This window comes from Micrasema longulum, unplaced genomic scaffold, assembly GCF_059751315.1.
Source record: "Micrasema longulum isolate JH-2025_06_02 unplaced genomic scaffold, ASM5975131v1 h1tg000109l, whole genome shotgun sequence".
In the NCBI taxonomy this organism is placed as follows: Eukaryota; Metazoa; Arthropoda; class Insecta; order Trichoptera; family Brachycentridae; genus Micrasema; species Micrasema longulum.
This window is the reverse complement of record NW_028277315.1, coordinates 270,849-286,268: the sequence shown is the minus strand read 5'-3', so window position 1 is coordinate 286,268 and position 15,420 is coordinate 270,849. Positions and strand designations below refer to the sequence as shown.

Genomic DNA, 15,420 nt, shown 5'->3' with positions numbered 1-15,420 from the left:
ACTTTGGTACATCTTTATAAATTCCTTAGGGGCATTTGCACCATAAAAGGTTAAGTTTAAAAAGTTTAACAATTTTTGCATTTTTGCTATGCAAAATGGCTTGTTTTATCTTTTTTTTTGCAACTAATTTTGTTTTTTTTTTGTGCAACTGGCCCCTAGAGTTAAATCCAGTGCTTACCTACAATGATTCGACCACAGACAAAATTATGTATTTGTCTTATATTATCATCTTTTTCTTTTTTCTGTAGGTGTTTTAATAGGAATTTGAGGTTGTCCAAGCCACAAACAATTTTGAAATCACACACAAATCGAGTATTCAGTTTGCAAATGATTTATTTCACACACGGCCTTTTCAAATGCCCCGACAGAGTTCCTTTACTAACAAATCCTCTGTCACAAAATCTACATTTGTATGGCCGATCTCCCGTATGGATCCTGCAAGCGAAAAATAAATATAAAAAAATGTACACACATTCAATAATTATAAAATTAGACAAAAACCAAAAATTTCCTAAGACAAAAACAAATAATGGACAAAGACAAAATAACTTTCATGCACCTAAACCTAAAATTGTTTAAATTTGGAAGAAAACCGACACAACCTATATTAATTCCTAATACACTACTTGTCACCCCAAAACACTCCTAGCCTATTGACCAGTGGAGTTTCTATATCCACAAAAAATTTAATGCATGTGAGAAAAAATATGCAAACAAAATAACCTCTTTACATTTTACACATAGATTTCTGTCATCCCAAATTTAAGTCTCAAAATTATCATATACGAGCTGCACCCGGCAATGCTTTGCTATTGCTAGATTTGAGTATACAGTCGTAAATAGATTAAACCAACACAATCGAAAGTTCGACTTTTGTGCTTCGGATTACATGTGAGGATATGGGTATTTGAAAATTGTTTTTCAGTCACTGTCTTGCAGATGCCTCCCCGATACTGTGCGAAAAAGACAACTGCATGTCGGACCTTTTATACCCAACTCAAAAGGATAAAATCGACATTTCGCTGTCCCGTTTTCCGCACCTAAGAACTGAACTGATTTTGTTATTTTTTAGACAGAATATCAGAATAAAAATTTCTGTATTGGTACGTCTTGCAGTTTTCAAAATGAGTTACCATATTTGTATACCGTGCGCCCGAAGACAGCGGATTAAACTGGGCATTTTTACGGGATTTAGGATGGTTGTAACTTTTCATCGGTAAGTAGGTACCAAGGTACTTGTTTATGATTGAATTCTAAAACTTGAAATAATTAATTTTCAAATAAAGAATTATTTTTGGTAATTTAAGGTCAAACTCAGCTCTTCTTACCAACACGGGTGCACTTTATGTAGGAATACGTTTTTTTAAAACTATATTAAATGCTATTTTAGTATAACCAAAAATCCAGTAAAAATAATCAAATGGGTGGAAGTTATAAGGAATTTAAGTAAAGCATCTGATTGGGAGCCATAAAAAACTAATGTTGTTTGTATACATTCAAATTCAAACTTTTTTCAAAAATAACATTCACTCATTTTTTTAGTATATGCGTTCTCCTCGAATGCAGCCCTGGTGAATGATGAATAAGACATTTACGCTCCTAACTTTTTTTTTTACATAACAGATTAAAGATGTTAAAAGTTATAAACATACCCATGGCAAAGCCCATCATTTTGATAAAAAACGCACATAAATCAGTCAAGTAGTTATTTAGTCTATAGTCACACATACGAACATTGCTTTATATATATATATAGAAGAAACCAGTCTGAGATTAATTGAGTGTTTTAACTACAGGCCAATCTCTACCAAATGAAACAGGTATTGAAATTAAATTTATTATTTAGAATGGTTTTACCTCTCGTGGATAACACAAGATGTTTTTTGAGAGAAACCTTTATCACAATGGGAGCATTTGTAGGGCTTACTGCCCGTGTGAATACGCTCGTGTTCCTTCAGCCGGCATGAAGATATGAAGCTTTTCTTGCAAGTCCTGAGGATGAAACAAATAACATTACTACTCAATATTAGGAGTTAAACTTCTGGTAGTCTTTTTAAACTCTTGATGCTAAAATAGGACGAAGAGTTGATGATTCTGTAATCTGAGAAAGATTAAGGAGAGCCTACAGGTGCAAATGCACAAAAGCATGCTTTTCGTAGGTAGGTGTATCGACAATACCTCATGTGACGCAACGTCCGTCTTGCTCCGATGTTTATCTAAGACTAAGTTTGCATTAGACAGAAAGTAATACATATCGTGGTTATACAAGTAAAAGTGACCATTAACGAAAATTGACGAAATTGAGATTAATGACTTTTTGACATCGTATTAGCATAATGCTTGACTGCTAAAAATGCCAAGTCGATCCGACACTCCAAAAAAATTTAATTTTTAAAATATGTGACCATTTGATAGAAGCTCACAGATTTTTGACAAGTAAAACTGACCAACACACATAGTCACTTTTATTAGTAAATTTAAGATCCAAAGAATTGACCAAGTAACAGTTAGTCAATTTTACTTGTAGGTGATGTCACCAGTGAAGAGTTAGTTAGAGTTAGTAGTTAGTAAGTTAGTATACGTTTTGTATTTGACATATACATTATTTTTAAATAAAAAGTTACCTAATAAAATTTATTCTTTAGACTATTACGTAACACTTCTTAATTATTTGTTCTATTTCATTTACTTTGTATTTCAGTGTTTATTTAACCTTCATAAATATAAAAAAATTTAATTATTGAAATAAAAAATCCCAAAAACATAATTTATAGTTATAAAATAAAATACTACCTCCCTCAAGAATGAAACAAAAATGATTATCTGCAAAATTTCATGACAAAGTTTTTCAATTTTTTTTAATATAAAAGTGAAAATGTTTTTTTAATACATTTATACTTTAAATTAGAGTTGAAAGTACCGTACAAATAATGTAAAATTATCAACCACCTACTTGAAAAATCCAATCTTTGAGAAGCAATTGAACTCTAGAAAAACACTAAAATGACTCCCCTGAACATTATTGGGTCAATTTTTAGGTCAATTTTTCTTGTATGCCCACGATATATAATAAAATAATAAAAAATGGTTTTAATGATACCATTATTTTGTATATTTGATTATGTATGAATCTAAATTTGTATAATTTATATTTTAATATTGGTCTGATTATCTTATTTGCATTGTATTCTTTAAAATTTTATTATTTGTTACTTATACCTTGTTTTTCTAGATTGTTATTCTATTGCATCACATGTCATTATAATTTAATCTAATTAATTTTACTATGTATTTTTATTGCTAATTATTATGGCTTGACACGGGCATAGCCTAAAAAGCCTTTATAAGTTCATTAATATTACGAGTGTAATTTTAGTGAATAAATAAATAAAATATATGAGGGGTTAAATGCAAAACGGCTACTGTGCATTATCATTATTTATAGGAAGGGTCTCAGTTTTGGCTCTTCTCGCCTCTGTTGATTCGGATCTCGTTCACCTTGAAGAATCGTCCTTTTGAGCTTCACATTTTTTTTGTAGTTCGAAGTAATCTAAATGTAATAAAGAATAGTGTCTCACTCAAAATAATGCTACAAAGACCATACTGAATTTACAGAAATATTTAATATCGAAGTAAAAATACTGGTAAGTTAGCAATTAAAATTAAAAAGAAAAGAATAAGTCATTTTAAAAGATAACAGTCAGCTGCGGCCGACTGTTACATACTCAGAGTAATAATGCGTAACCTACGGAGAAGCCCTATCACTATGTTTCATAGAACGCAAGCGATGTTGGTTAGCAACAAATTGCTGGTTATTTTGTTTTGTTTGACGACAAACACATAACGGTTCTGTCGGATGCTTTTGTCGCTGTGCTTGGCTTTGTTTGTAAATAACTTGGATATTTTCCATGGAGCTGGGATTTATGTCTCAATAAATGTAACATAAGTATATTGTGAATAAAATGAATAAATGAATAAAAAAATTAACACACATATATTTTCAGTTTTATAAAATATATTGCTTAAAAACTTTCCTTATGTCAACATATTTACTTCAGATACTATTTTTTATCAATTTAGGGGATAAATTTGTGAATTAAAGTATGTTTACTGTGGATAATGACAGTTGATTATGGGCAATATGTCAGGGCCGCACTAGGCATACATATAAAGTTTGAGTTTTTATTGAGTAGAGGTCGATTAAATGAATAAATAAATAAAAAAATAAACACACATGTATTTTCAGTTTTATAAAATAAATATAGGCGAATTATAGAAAAATAAATTGGAATAACCCTGCAATAATAAATACACAGGTACATATTTAAAAGTATTTACAATGCAAATTAATATCCATTTGGCAATTCTCGACCTGAGTACGGCCCATTGTTTTGCTGCGAACTGTAGCTAACTTAATACCCAATAGTCATAGAATAGTTTTTCTACGTTTGGGCTCCTCTATAGCTTGGCGCATTATTACTCTGAGGTTACATACAATTTTAACAAATAAAAATGACCCTGATTCAGCGGAGATACCACGGTAATTAGGCTGAAATTCCTGTGCGCGAGTATAAGGGACAGACGCAATCAATCAATTCTAGAGTATTAATATTATAATGTACAAGAACTTTTAAAGATTTATTTTGCATTGTGCCAATCAATTTTGGAGTGCTGGGGACACACTTTTAAATAGTGTATTTGTTGCACAAAAATCCATAATTAAAATAATACTCAAGAGTCCCGATACAGATATCTACTGAAGAAATATTCTATAAATCACAACTTATGACACCAAAATAATTTTACGCTAAAACAATACTCACTTATAGATTCAAAAACTACTCTTACTCAAATGAAAGACATAACCACAATACATCACATACAAATAATATAATCACTAGATCCTCAACACATAGACAACTTAAACAAATACAAACTAATACCACTTTCGGACAAAGGGATTTTGAGTATTATTCAATTAAAATCTATAACCTACTTCCACTATCTATTAAAGCAATTAGTAATGAGAACATGTTTTAAAAGGCTATAAAAAAATGGATAGTGGAGCTAGGTAGAAGTAAAATGGATTGTTTCATTCGCCCATACAAATGCTGAATCAACTGCTCCACAACCGTATAGCTTATGTTAGGTTTTTGTTATTTTCATTGTGTGTTTTGTAATATAAATAATATAGATGTACATAAATACCTTGTTTTTAAAACTGTCTGAATATTTTTTTATTATGTTTGTTTTTTAGGTTAGTCTTCTTTGTTTATTCTCAAATGTAATTTCAAAAAACTAAATTGTTAAGTGTCCTCGGCACGGGAAACCCCAGTGAGGTCACATTATTTTTATTATTAATTATAGTTTGTAAGCGAAAAATATGAACAAATAAATAAATAGATATCGGAATTTCTCAGTAGGGTTGTGCTGTTTTTCTCACTTGCAAATGTAGGGTTTGTATCCGGTGTGAATCCTCATGTGCAACCGGAGATGATCCCGGGAGCTTAATTTCTTTCCGCATACATTGCATAGGATCTTGCTTCGGCCTATGTGGGTTTTATAGTGGTGCAAGAAACTGTTCTTGATCGTGTACTCCCTTCGACAGATTGGACAGGGGAACACGATCGGCTGCTCTGCGGACTTGGGATGATATGTACGATGATTAATCAAGTTACTGGAAAGACAATGACCACATTTAGTGTTTAAAAATTTTAGACAAACTATGTCTTAATATTATCACGATCATAGAGCAACAGTGCATGTGATTTTTTTCAACTTTACATGAGAGAGCTTTACATTTTTTTTAACACTATGTCACAACTCGATAAGTGCAAAAGATCCTTTGATACTAGGGTTAGTTAAACAGCTAAACTTGGTCACGGAAATACCGAAATTTCGGATATATTGAGGAAACATTAGTTGACATCATAGAATTAATACTTAGAATACATCGGACTATGTCCAAAATTTCCCCCACTATGCCCCACTTTCGCCGCGTAATGTTGCATGCTGGGAAAAAATATAATCATAGCACAAATGTAATTTATTATATAAATAAAAGACGAGTGATACTTTAATTCACAAATTTGGAATATCCAGTGACCGGTTTCATCGCTTTCGCGACATCTTCGGGACTGGTATCTTTATTAAGGAGTTCAATGTATTTATACAAAACAGAGGTAAGGATAGATAATTCAAAGTTATATGAAAGTAAATTAAATAAAGTTATTTTTATCCTAAGGATCATTATCAAAAAAAATTCTTCGGGTTAACTAATGAGTTGATATAATGCTATTTTAATGAGTTAAAGTATTTTATTTTTAGTGTCCCATCCTTCTTGAGTGTGATTTTGTAAATTATGATTTCTGAAAAACAAAGGGTAAAAAGTCATTAGTAAAAATATATTACAATGGGTAAAGTAATTGTAATATATTTTGACTAATGACTTTTTACCCTTTGTTTTTCAGAAATCATAATTTACAAAATCACACTCAAGAAGGATGGGACACTAAAAATAAAATAAAATACTTAAACTCATTAAAATAGCATTATATCTACTCATTAGTTAATTAAAGAAAATTTTTTGATAATGATCCTTTAGATAAAAATAACCTTATTTAATTTACTTTCATATAACTTTGAATTATCTATCCTTACCTCTGTTTTGTATAAATACATTGAACTCCTTAATAAAGATACCAGTCTCGAAGATGTCGCGAAAGCGATGAAACCAGTCACTGGATATTCCAAATTTGTGGATTAAAGTATCACTCGTCTTTCATTTATATAATAAATTACAATTAACTTCCATCAAGAATTTTCACTTACAAACTTAAATGTTTTACACAAATGTAAGGTTAAAAAAAGCAATCTGTTAATTTCTCTCAAATTTTATTGTGCACGCGGAAATATTAATTGACACAGCAGAGTAGATAAGTAAAAGGTCATTTAATAAGAGTAATTGAATTAATGAACTTTGAACTTAAAATATAAAACAAATTTTATTTTATATAAAACTGATATTTCATATCATGTTAAATAATATTTTATGTTTTAAAGATGATGTCGGTCCAATTTTCATCATACCAAAAAGCCGCTTTCTTTCGGAAAGCCTTGTACTAAATCTAAAAATTCCGTGTCCAGACGGATGAGCGAAAAAGAACCAGATGCCTGAATGAGTGTTTTCGACTGACTCGATAGCTACACTTGGGTGAAAATCCCAAGAGTGGAAATTGATCGGAGATAAGTCCGTCTCATTTAGTGGTTGGTGCATTCTCCAACCATCCTCGAGGTCCCGTGTTCGATTCCCCGAGAGGTCGATGTGAAAAATTTATTTTAAAGGCGGTTAGTTGCAATATTTCGCTGTCCCCGACTGGCGCCTGAAGCGTAAAACGGTCACCTTACCTTCGATTGAAATATGCCGCATTTGGTGTGCCGTATATTAAAAAAATTAGAGAGGAAATAATGGTAAATACATACATACAATTGGCAAACAGTTCGTCACACAGATCACACATGTACATTTTGTCTGTTTTACCACCCAATTTGTTTGCAGGATGGTCTTTCTTTCCGTTCTCGTGGAATTTCCGACCTAAAAGGACAAAAAATAGTATATTTATTTATTTGTTCTTTTACAATTTATGTATTACTTTTTTTGTATTAAAGATACTGGGGTGTCCTGTGTCGAGGGAGACATTTTATATAATTTTGAAACATGCCTTATTAAACATAATCAAATCATAATCTCAAATACATATAAAACATAATAAAAACAACAATATTTTGAGTTTGTCTAAATTTATGTAGACAAGGACTGGATTCAACTTCCTAGGGAGCTGATAACATTAACATATTACAACAGAGATGAAGAACATTTCAGAAAAGGTAATATAGAAGTCTAGGCATCTACAGGGCTTATGAAGGCGGCCTCCGTGGTGTAGTGGTCAAGACGCTTGGCTCACGCACAAAAGGTTCCGGGTTCGATTCCCGGTGAGAACACAAAAATTAAAAATGTGATTTTTCTGGAGCCTGGTTGTTCTGTAATGTAATTCACCACTGTAATTGGGCCTCCTGGCCTGTTGTGGTGCAAAAAAAAATAAAAATGACCTGTCATTGGCTGGTTTACGTATATGTTATTCAAAATTGTTTTCTTAGTTTTTTTTTTAACTGGTTCAAAGTATTTCTAATACCAAATTATCTTTTTTTATCGATAATTCTATAACTGGTAATATTTTATTCTTTTATATAGTTTATATTTCTTAGACTTCCTTAATTAATAATATTGTTTTAAATGCTCTGTATTACTTATGCTTACATGTATGTATATTTAATTGTATTTGTAACTGTATTTGTTCTGTAATATTCAAGGAGTTTGCAGTGCTTGATATAAGACAGCAATATTTACTGAGAGCAGTGGTGGTCACTCACATTAACAGAGATATACATCCATCAGTTGGCTATCAGTATGAGACTCGGAGTTCCAGTAACGATCTGATTTATCGACAAATGGTTAGAACTTCCTTAGCACAGAGACAATACTCCTACATAGGACAAAAGCTATATAATATAATGCCAGAGTCATGGAAATGTTGCAAGAACCACAAGCTAAAGAGGTTGCTGACTACTTTCCTTGGAGAAATTGGTCGCAGGGAGTCTGAGGGGTTAATGGTGGCTGTTAGATGGCCAACACATGTTTTAATTTAAATTGTTAATATATATTTTTAGTTTTTTACTGATTTAATTTTTAAGATCCTCATGACTTTTTAACTTGTTTTAACTATGTATTTATTTTTAAAATTTTTATTACATCTTTTACTTTATTTTTTAATAAGCTGTTTTTTTTTTTTTTTTTTCCTTTAAATATGCTTTTTGCTATACAACATACATTAATTTTTTTATTATGACTTTAAATATGTTTCTTACTATGTATTCTGTTTTTATTTCGCATTTTACTGAGTTTCAAAATATTTTAATAGACATATTTATATATTTTCATGGTTTTTTTTTTACTATGTTTTCACTGCATTTATTACTTTTTTTTATAATTATTTTTTTTGCTACGTTTTTTTTACTACATTTTTACTATGTTTTTACTACATTTTTACTATGTTTTTACTACAATTTTACTATGTTTTTATTACATTTTACTATGTTTTTACTACATTTTTTACCATGTTTTTACTCCATTTTTTACTTTGTTTTTCACTTTGTCCTGTATCTTTATAACTGTTTCTATAAATTGATTACTGTTTTTTATATTTTTTGACTGTTTTAGAACGGGGTAAATAACCCTAGTTAGACAGTCAAAGCAACTTTACATAAATTATAATTTTGTGTATGTAATATAATGATAATAATAAATAAATAAATAAACTAATACGCAAAAGGCACTAAGTGCCGTTTATTTCAATAAAATAAAATAAAATTACCCCTTTGCAATCGGAGTAACCATGCCACTTTCCTTAGAAAACGGTCTTGGACAGACTAGATATGGTCAATATGAGTCCTATAAAATGGAGACCAAATTGGAGAAGCATATTCTAGGTGGGGTCGAACTAGTGAGCAATAGTTTTAATGGAATCAATATTTTTGAAGAAAATGGTCATAGTTATTTATTAATAGTTGTATCAAATCTAGTGATTAAAAAACGTGAGATTTCAGTAAACATCAATAAAATAAATTAGAGACTTACCGTGTTCTAGTATTTCTGTCGGAGAAGGAAAGCTCTTTTCGCAAATAGCACAGACGTATGGCCTGTCAAATACGTGTTTTCCTAAGTGCTTGGAATAAATTTTTGAACTTTTGAAAACCTAAAATTATAAATATTGGAGGTGAAACAAGAGGCCTCGAAGTGGACGAAGGAGATGGTGGGAGAGTTCTATGAGGAGGGGATCAAAAAGCTTGTGCCACGACTTACAACCTGCATAGAACGGGAAGGCGACTAAACGGAAAAATAAGTGATATACTGCTTTGTCTTTAAACCCCGTCACATCCGAAACCACGATGATCAGTATGGGCAAGAAGACATATTAGCATATTTAAAAAAATATTTAGAACAAAGAATTTTTTTTTAAATAAAATATTTAAAAAAAACGAATGGTTGCTTACTTCTGCAGGGGAGAAGTGAGAGGAGCGCGGCACAGTATCAGACTCCCCCCTCCTCCTCCTTGTTACTCCCCTGCAGAAGTAAGCAACCATTTGCATTTTTTGATATTTTATTTTTTTAAATTTTATTTGTTCTAAAAAATTATTTTAATGTGCCAATATGTCTTCTTGCTGATACTGATCGCCGTGGTTTCAGATGTGACAGGGTTTAATGAACATCCTGTATATACAAACAATGTAGTGTAATTAATGAAGCAGGCATAAATAAATCGAATTGATTTAACCAACCTTTTCACAAATAGCGCAGGTAAAACTATCTCTCTTTATTTTTAACTTTAATTGTTTTTCAAGTCTGCCTTCTGCCTTGGATACCATGTTTTGATATGCGAATGGACTTTTGTAGTGAATTCTGAAAAAAAGGAAAACATATATATGAATCTACAAACAAAGAAACTATAGTAGGGCCAATTGAATAGGTCACATTTGACACTTCATCAAAATTCAACAACATAACCTTGTAAGGGCGGTAGTAAAATATTATTTATTTTTTCGAATTTAGAACTGCAAAATTGCTTAACTTTTTTCAAGTACGTTAATTAGAAAAAAAGTAAAATAAATATCTCTATAGTAGGGCCAATTTAATAGGTCACATTTGACATTTGTCGGTTTTAGCTTCATAGTGAGGTAACCTGCTTAAAAACATCGATTAAAGTGAATGAATCGATTCGGACTTCAAACATAATATATGCCAATTGAATTCAGTTGCTATGAAAAAGTACTTATAGGTACTGTAATTTTATTTTCAAAATCATAAGTCGAATCCCTGTCCCATTATTATTTTCTATCTTAAATTTAAGGAACAAAATAAGATATGTACATAATTTAACAAAACTGTCAACATTCGATTTTTCTGGGTAACATCCCTAGTGTTTAAAAAGAAAAAGGGTTCACTGATGCAACATTGTAACGACGCGACGTTAAGAACAGAAAAAGTTTATTATGTTTAGAATGGTTTATTAGTGAAAGTAAATCATAAAATTACCTTCTTTTGTCATTATTACAATAAATATGTAATCGCAATTGAAAAAAGTGAAGCAATTGTGCAGTTCGAAAAAATAAATAATATTTTACTACCGCCCTTACAAGGTTATGTTGTTGAATTTTGATGAAGTGTCAAATGTGACCCATTCAATTGGCCCTACTATAAGTACCAAAATTTGTTTTTTTTTTTACTCAGCAGTATTTCATAGACCCTTATAAATTTAAAATTGTAAAAAAAAGTGATTTTATCCTAATAAATTACTGGTTACCAACTAAGGAATTTTAAATTTTCATAAAAATATACACATTTTTGTATATAAATATCAATTTTACTTTATACCGTCTCGATATATAATGATAAAGATAGCGTTTATCATCACAACCCAACTTATCATATAATAAGGAACAAAAATCATATAATCAGCCCTTTTACTTCACAAAATTCAAGGAAATGCGGATGTATAAACAGGAATACTGAATGATACAGTGCGTAAAGCGGCCTCTTAAAGCAGCCAATAACAGGTCATAAGCCCTGTAAGTGCCTAGACATCCATAATTCCGTATCATAAATAGGACAAAAAAGCGACAACACCTTTTAGACAGATCTCCAATTTCAATCGCAGGTTGTGATCTTACCCTAGTATAAATATTAAACTACTGGGTGATCATTTAGATTCAGATCGTTCTCTTCATTCTCAGGTCAAAAAATGGTCAGTGCTGGTTTCTTCCATCTCCAGCAAATCAAATCCGTACAGAGAAATATTCCTATGGACACAACATCTTTTTTGAGATTTGCATTGATTAAAAAGCCCAGAGAGAATAAAATACAAACTTTGCTGGACAGTATTCAAATCCCTTCATGAAATGGCTCAAAGATACCTATTGGACCTTTGTATTAAGGAAAAAACATGTCAAAGAAAATCTTCTTTTAGGTCAGCATTTGATTCAGACAGAGGAAAAATTGTCGAAATCCGGCACTCCCCAAACACTAGATTCGGAGATCGGCCCCTCTGCCTGGAAACAATTGCCTTCAAATTTACGAATCATCGACAATCCCAGTCAGTTCAGATCCCAACTAAAATCTCACTTCTTTAGTTTATCATACCCTCAATTTTAAATCAGAAAATATAATATGTGGCTTTAGCTTAGTTAGAATGTAAGTTTACGTATACAATTGTAAAGTGCCCTTGAGGTGATTTTTCACAAAAATGGCGCTATATAAATCAGCCAAATTTATTATTATTACAAATATTTTACCTGTACGTTCAAATAGATTTTATATCTACTAGATTACTGCTTTCAGGATTTTTGCCAGAGATTAACTATCGAGTCCAAAGCACTCGTTCAGGGTTCTGGTTCTATCCGACACAGAACTGTATTCTTCATTTGCCAGAGTACAGAATAACAACAGCACCCTAGAGGTGATATTCACAAAAATGGTGCTGTACAAATCTGTACCTCAGAGGCAGATGGATGCAAATCCAGAATTCGATGAAATGGCATTTCGATTTTCGTATCCAGTTTATGATCATGTCCATTGATTTTGAAGAAATGTAAGTCTTATAATGAAAGAACCAAAGTATTAAGATACTGAAAATACAAATTAATGTTCTGAATCATTAGAAATTGAACATTTGACGTTTGGATTTGCATCCGTCTGCCTCTGAGGTACAGATATTATCCATAATATTGGCATTGCCGATTATATACAGCCGATATTAAGAGTTTGAAAAGCTATAATACTTGTCTTATCAACTGAGCTCAGTTGCCTCAGAGCGTCTGTTTTCAACTGCAGGTCTCATACAAAATGATTTGCGTAACAGATTGTCTGCTAATAATTTGAACCAACTTTGTTTTCTTAACAAAAATCTACCACAAGTTAACTTTAATTACTGACTTTGTCCTGTGTATTGGTTGTCTTTACCACTTTGTGTAATTGAATGATAATTACGTTCTTAATTAGCGCTTTGATTGCTTGATAATATTCTTGATTATTCCATACAAATAAATGTTTTCTTCGAATGTTAATTTAACATTTCGGTTTACAACTTTTCAAGGTTCAGCCTCTAATAAATATAGGTAACTTTTATGCGGAATAATGACAATTATTCATTTTTTATTTTTTCTATTTCTACTAATCCACCGATATCGGAATCGGTATGGCCGATTATTTACTCTAATGATCGGTATCGTATCGGCAAAATTATGTATCGTTACATTCCTAATAATAACCGTTACTCACTTGTAATGCGACAACATTTTGTGTTGCGTATTGGATTGAAAATCACAGATACAGCAATTCCACTCGAGACTCAGATCTTCCTCATCGGGTTCGAGGTTCTCATGATCATCCACCGACACATCGGAGTCTGTAGTCGGCTCGATTCTGTCTCCAAACTCATCTTTTATGACAATCTCTTCTCCATTGTAACTCGACCTTCGCTTCCTCCGTTTCTTCTTTCTAACATACAACGGTTTATTATCTTCCTCCTCAGAAACTGTCTTGGTTATGGATTTGGAACTTTTTTGAGTCTTATTTTTTACTCTTTTAATTTTAGATCGTTTTCTTACTGTTACTGTTTCCGTTTTGTATTCATTTTCATCGGATTTACGGTCTTCGTCTTCATCTTTCACAAAGACGTCAAAAGACTCATTATGAAAATTATCAAATACCTCCACGTCGTCGATAATATTGCAAAATACTGGAGATGGAGGATTCGATTCATGTTTTATTTCGTCTGGTTTTAATAATTTACCGTTGGTGTTCGCCGTGATCGACGCTGCATACTCTTGTAATGAAGAATTTGGCTCTTGTTTTATTTCGTCCGGTATTAAGAATTTACAGTTCGCGTCCGCCACGATTGGGGCTGCATATTTTGGTAATTGTGTGTCATTAGTTGTACTATCCGGTGGGAACTCAGCATCTATTTCTTGATTGACGACATTACTAATTTCTTTGCTTTCGTATTTCTGAGCAAGAATCAACCTAAAAAAATACAAAACTTTAAATAAGTTTCCAAACTATAATGTTTCAAACATAAAAACAGTATTCTTGTAGCGTTCATACGATGACAATACAATATTTTCTTGTCCCAGCATCAGACCTAAATGTCCCGATTGTGTCGCATTGTAATCTGGAGACGAGATCTGGACTTTTTTGGTGTAAGTCTTTCTAGACTTAAACAATCACTAAGATAGACCAAATTTTCTTTAGTTGCATTTTATTTCAATTGAATAACAAACCAATACAATCAATATTTCCTCGTAGGGGTAGACAAAGAGGATAGAATGTCACATCACTTTCTCACATCACATCTTTGCATACAGACCTCGCTTCCTCTACATTCATACATCTTCTCGTGCACGCACGCCGATTATTCTGACTCTTGACATGTCCATCTTCAAGTATTTGATGGACTTGATCGTGCCATGTCTTTCTCGGTCTTCCTCGTTTTCTGCATCCATCAACATTCGATCGTTCTTTCCTTGTCCATTTGCTCTACATGTCCAAACCAGCGCAGCACCCCTTTCTTGATTCTGTCGATAATGCATGCCTCGGCCATACACAGTTTGCGGATCTCGACATTTGTGCACCTATCATACATCGATCTACCACACATTCGCCTGAGGTATCGCATTTCGACAGCATTTAACCAACTTTCATCATTATTTTTCCAATTCCATACTTTCTTCCATACATTAGGGCGAGCACTAGAACTGCATTGTGAACTGCTAGTTATGCCTCCTGCGACAAACATTTGTTTGCCAAGGTAGATTTCAGTGCACCGTTTACCCTGTTCCCGGCACTAACCCTCCTTTCAATATCTTTCTGTCTTTCCATCCCTAGTAAACATACTTCCCAGATACACAATTTCAATTGTACCTGTATATTTTATAAATAAATGTACTTACTATTGTTACATGGACTTCATAAGTCCGTAAATAAATAAATAAATAAAAGGCAATACGAGGGACAGGACAATGTATCGGACATTGTCACAGAGATAGACGGGCAGGACAGTGGATTACCACCAGCTCCATTGTCCTCGTGTGAACGCGCACTGACAGGACGGTAGGACAATAACCATCTTCTCGGCGCGTGCGTATCGCTCCCGCGCGTTTTTACTGCCGAATGTGTCGGCAGAAAAATGGCTATTTATTTAGTTTGTCCTCCAACAATTTCAAAACATGTTTTATCCAATATTTTTCGCGAACACGCTCGTAACGCACGTCGTCGTGTATTCATTTTCGCAGCGTTCCACATGTGAACTA

General features: G+C 32.4%; 1 protein-coding gene across 1 annotated transcript in view; it reads right to left on the bottom strand.

Annotated features, from left to right (window-relative positions):
- Positions 1–230: 230 nt before the first annotated feature.
- LOC148284568 (uncharacterized) overlaps positions 231–15,420 on the bottom strand; it is a 37,785-nt gene continuing 22,595 nt past the window's right edge. Inside the window, exons 12-18 of the mRNA XM_088237934.1 lie at positions 13,391–14,134; positions 10,396–10,516; positions 9,695–9,812; positions 7,483–7,594; positions 5,444–5,677; positions 1,858–1,992; positions 231–435 (exon numbers count right to left, since the gene is read on the bottom strand). Coding sequence (XP_088094060.1) covers positions 333–435; positions 1,858–1,992; positions 5,444–5,677; positions 7,483–7,594; positions 9,695–9,812; positions 10,396–10,516; positions 13,391–14,134 — 1,567 coding nt within the window. The 3' untranslated portion in view covers positions 231–332. The remainder of the gene's footprint in view (positions 436–1,857; positions 1,993–5,443; positions 5,678–7,482; positions 7,595–9,694; positions 9,813–10,395; positions 10,517–13,390; positions 14,135–15,420) is intronic.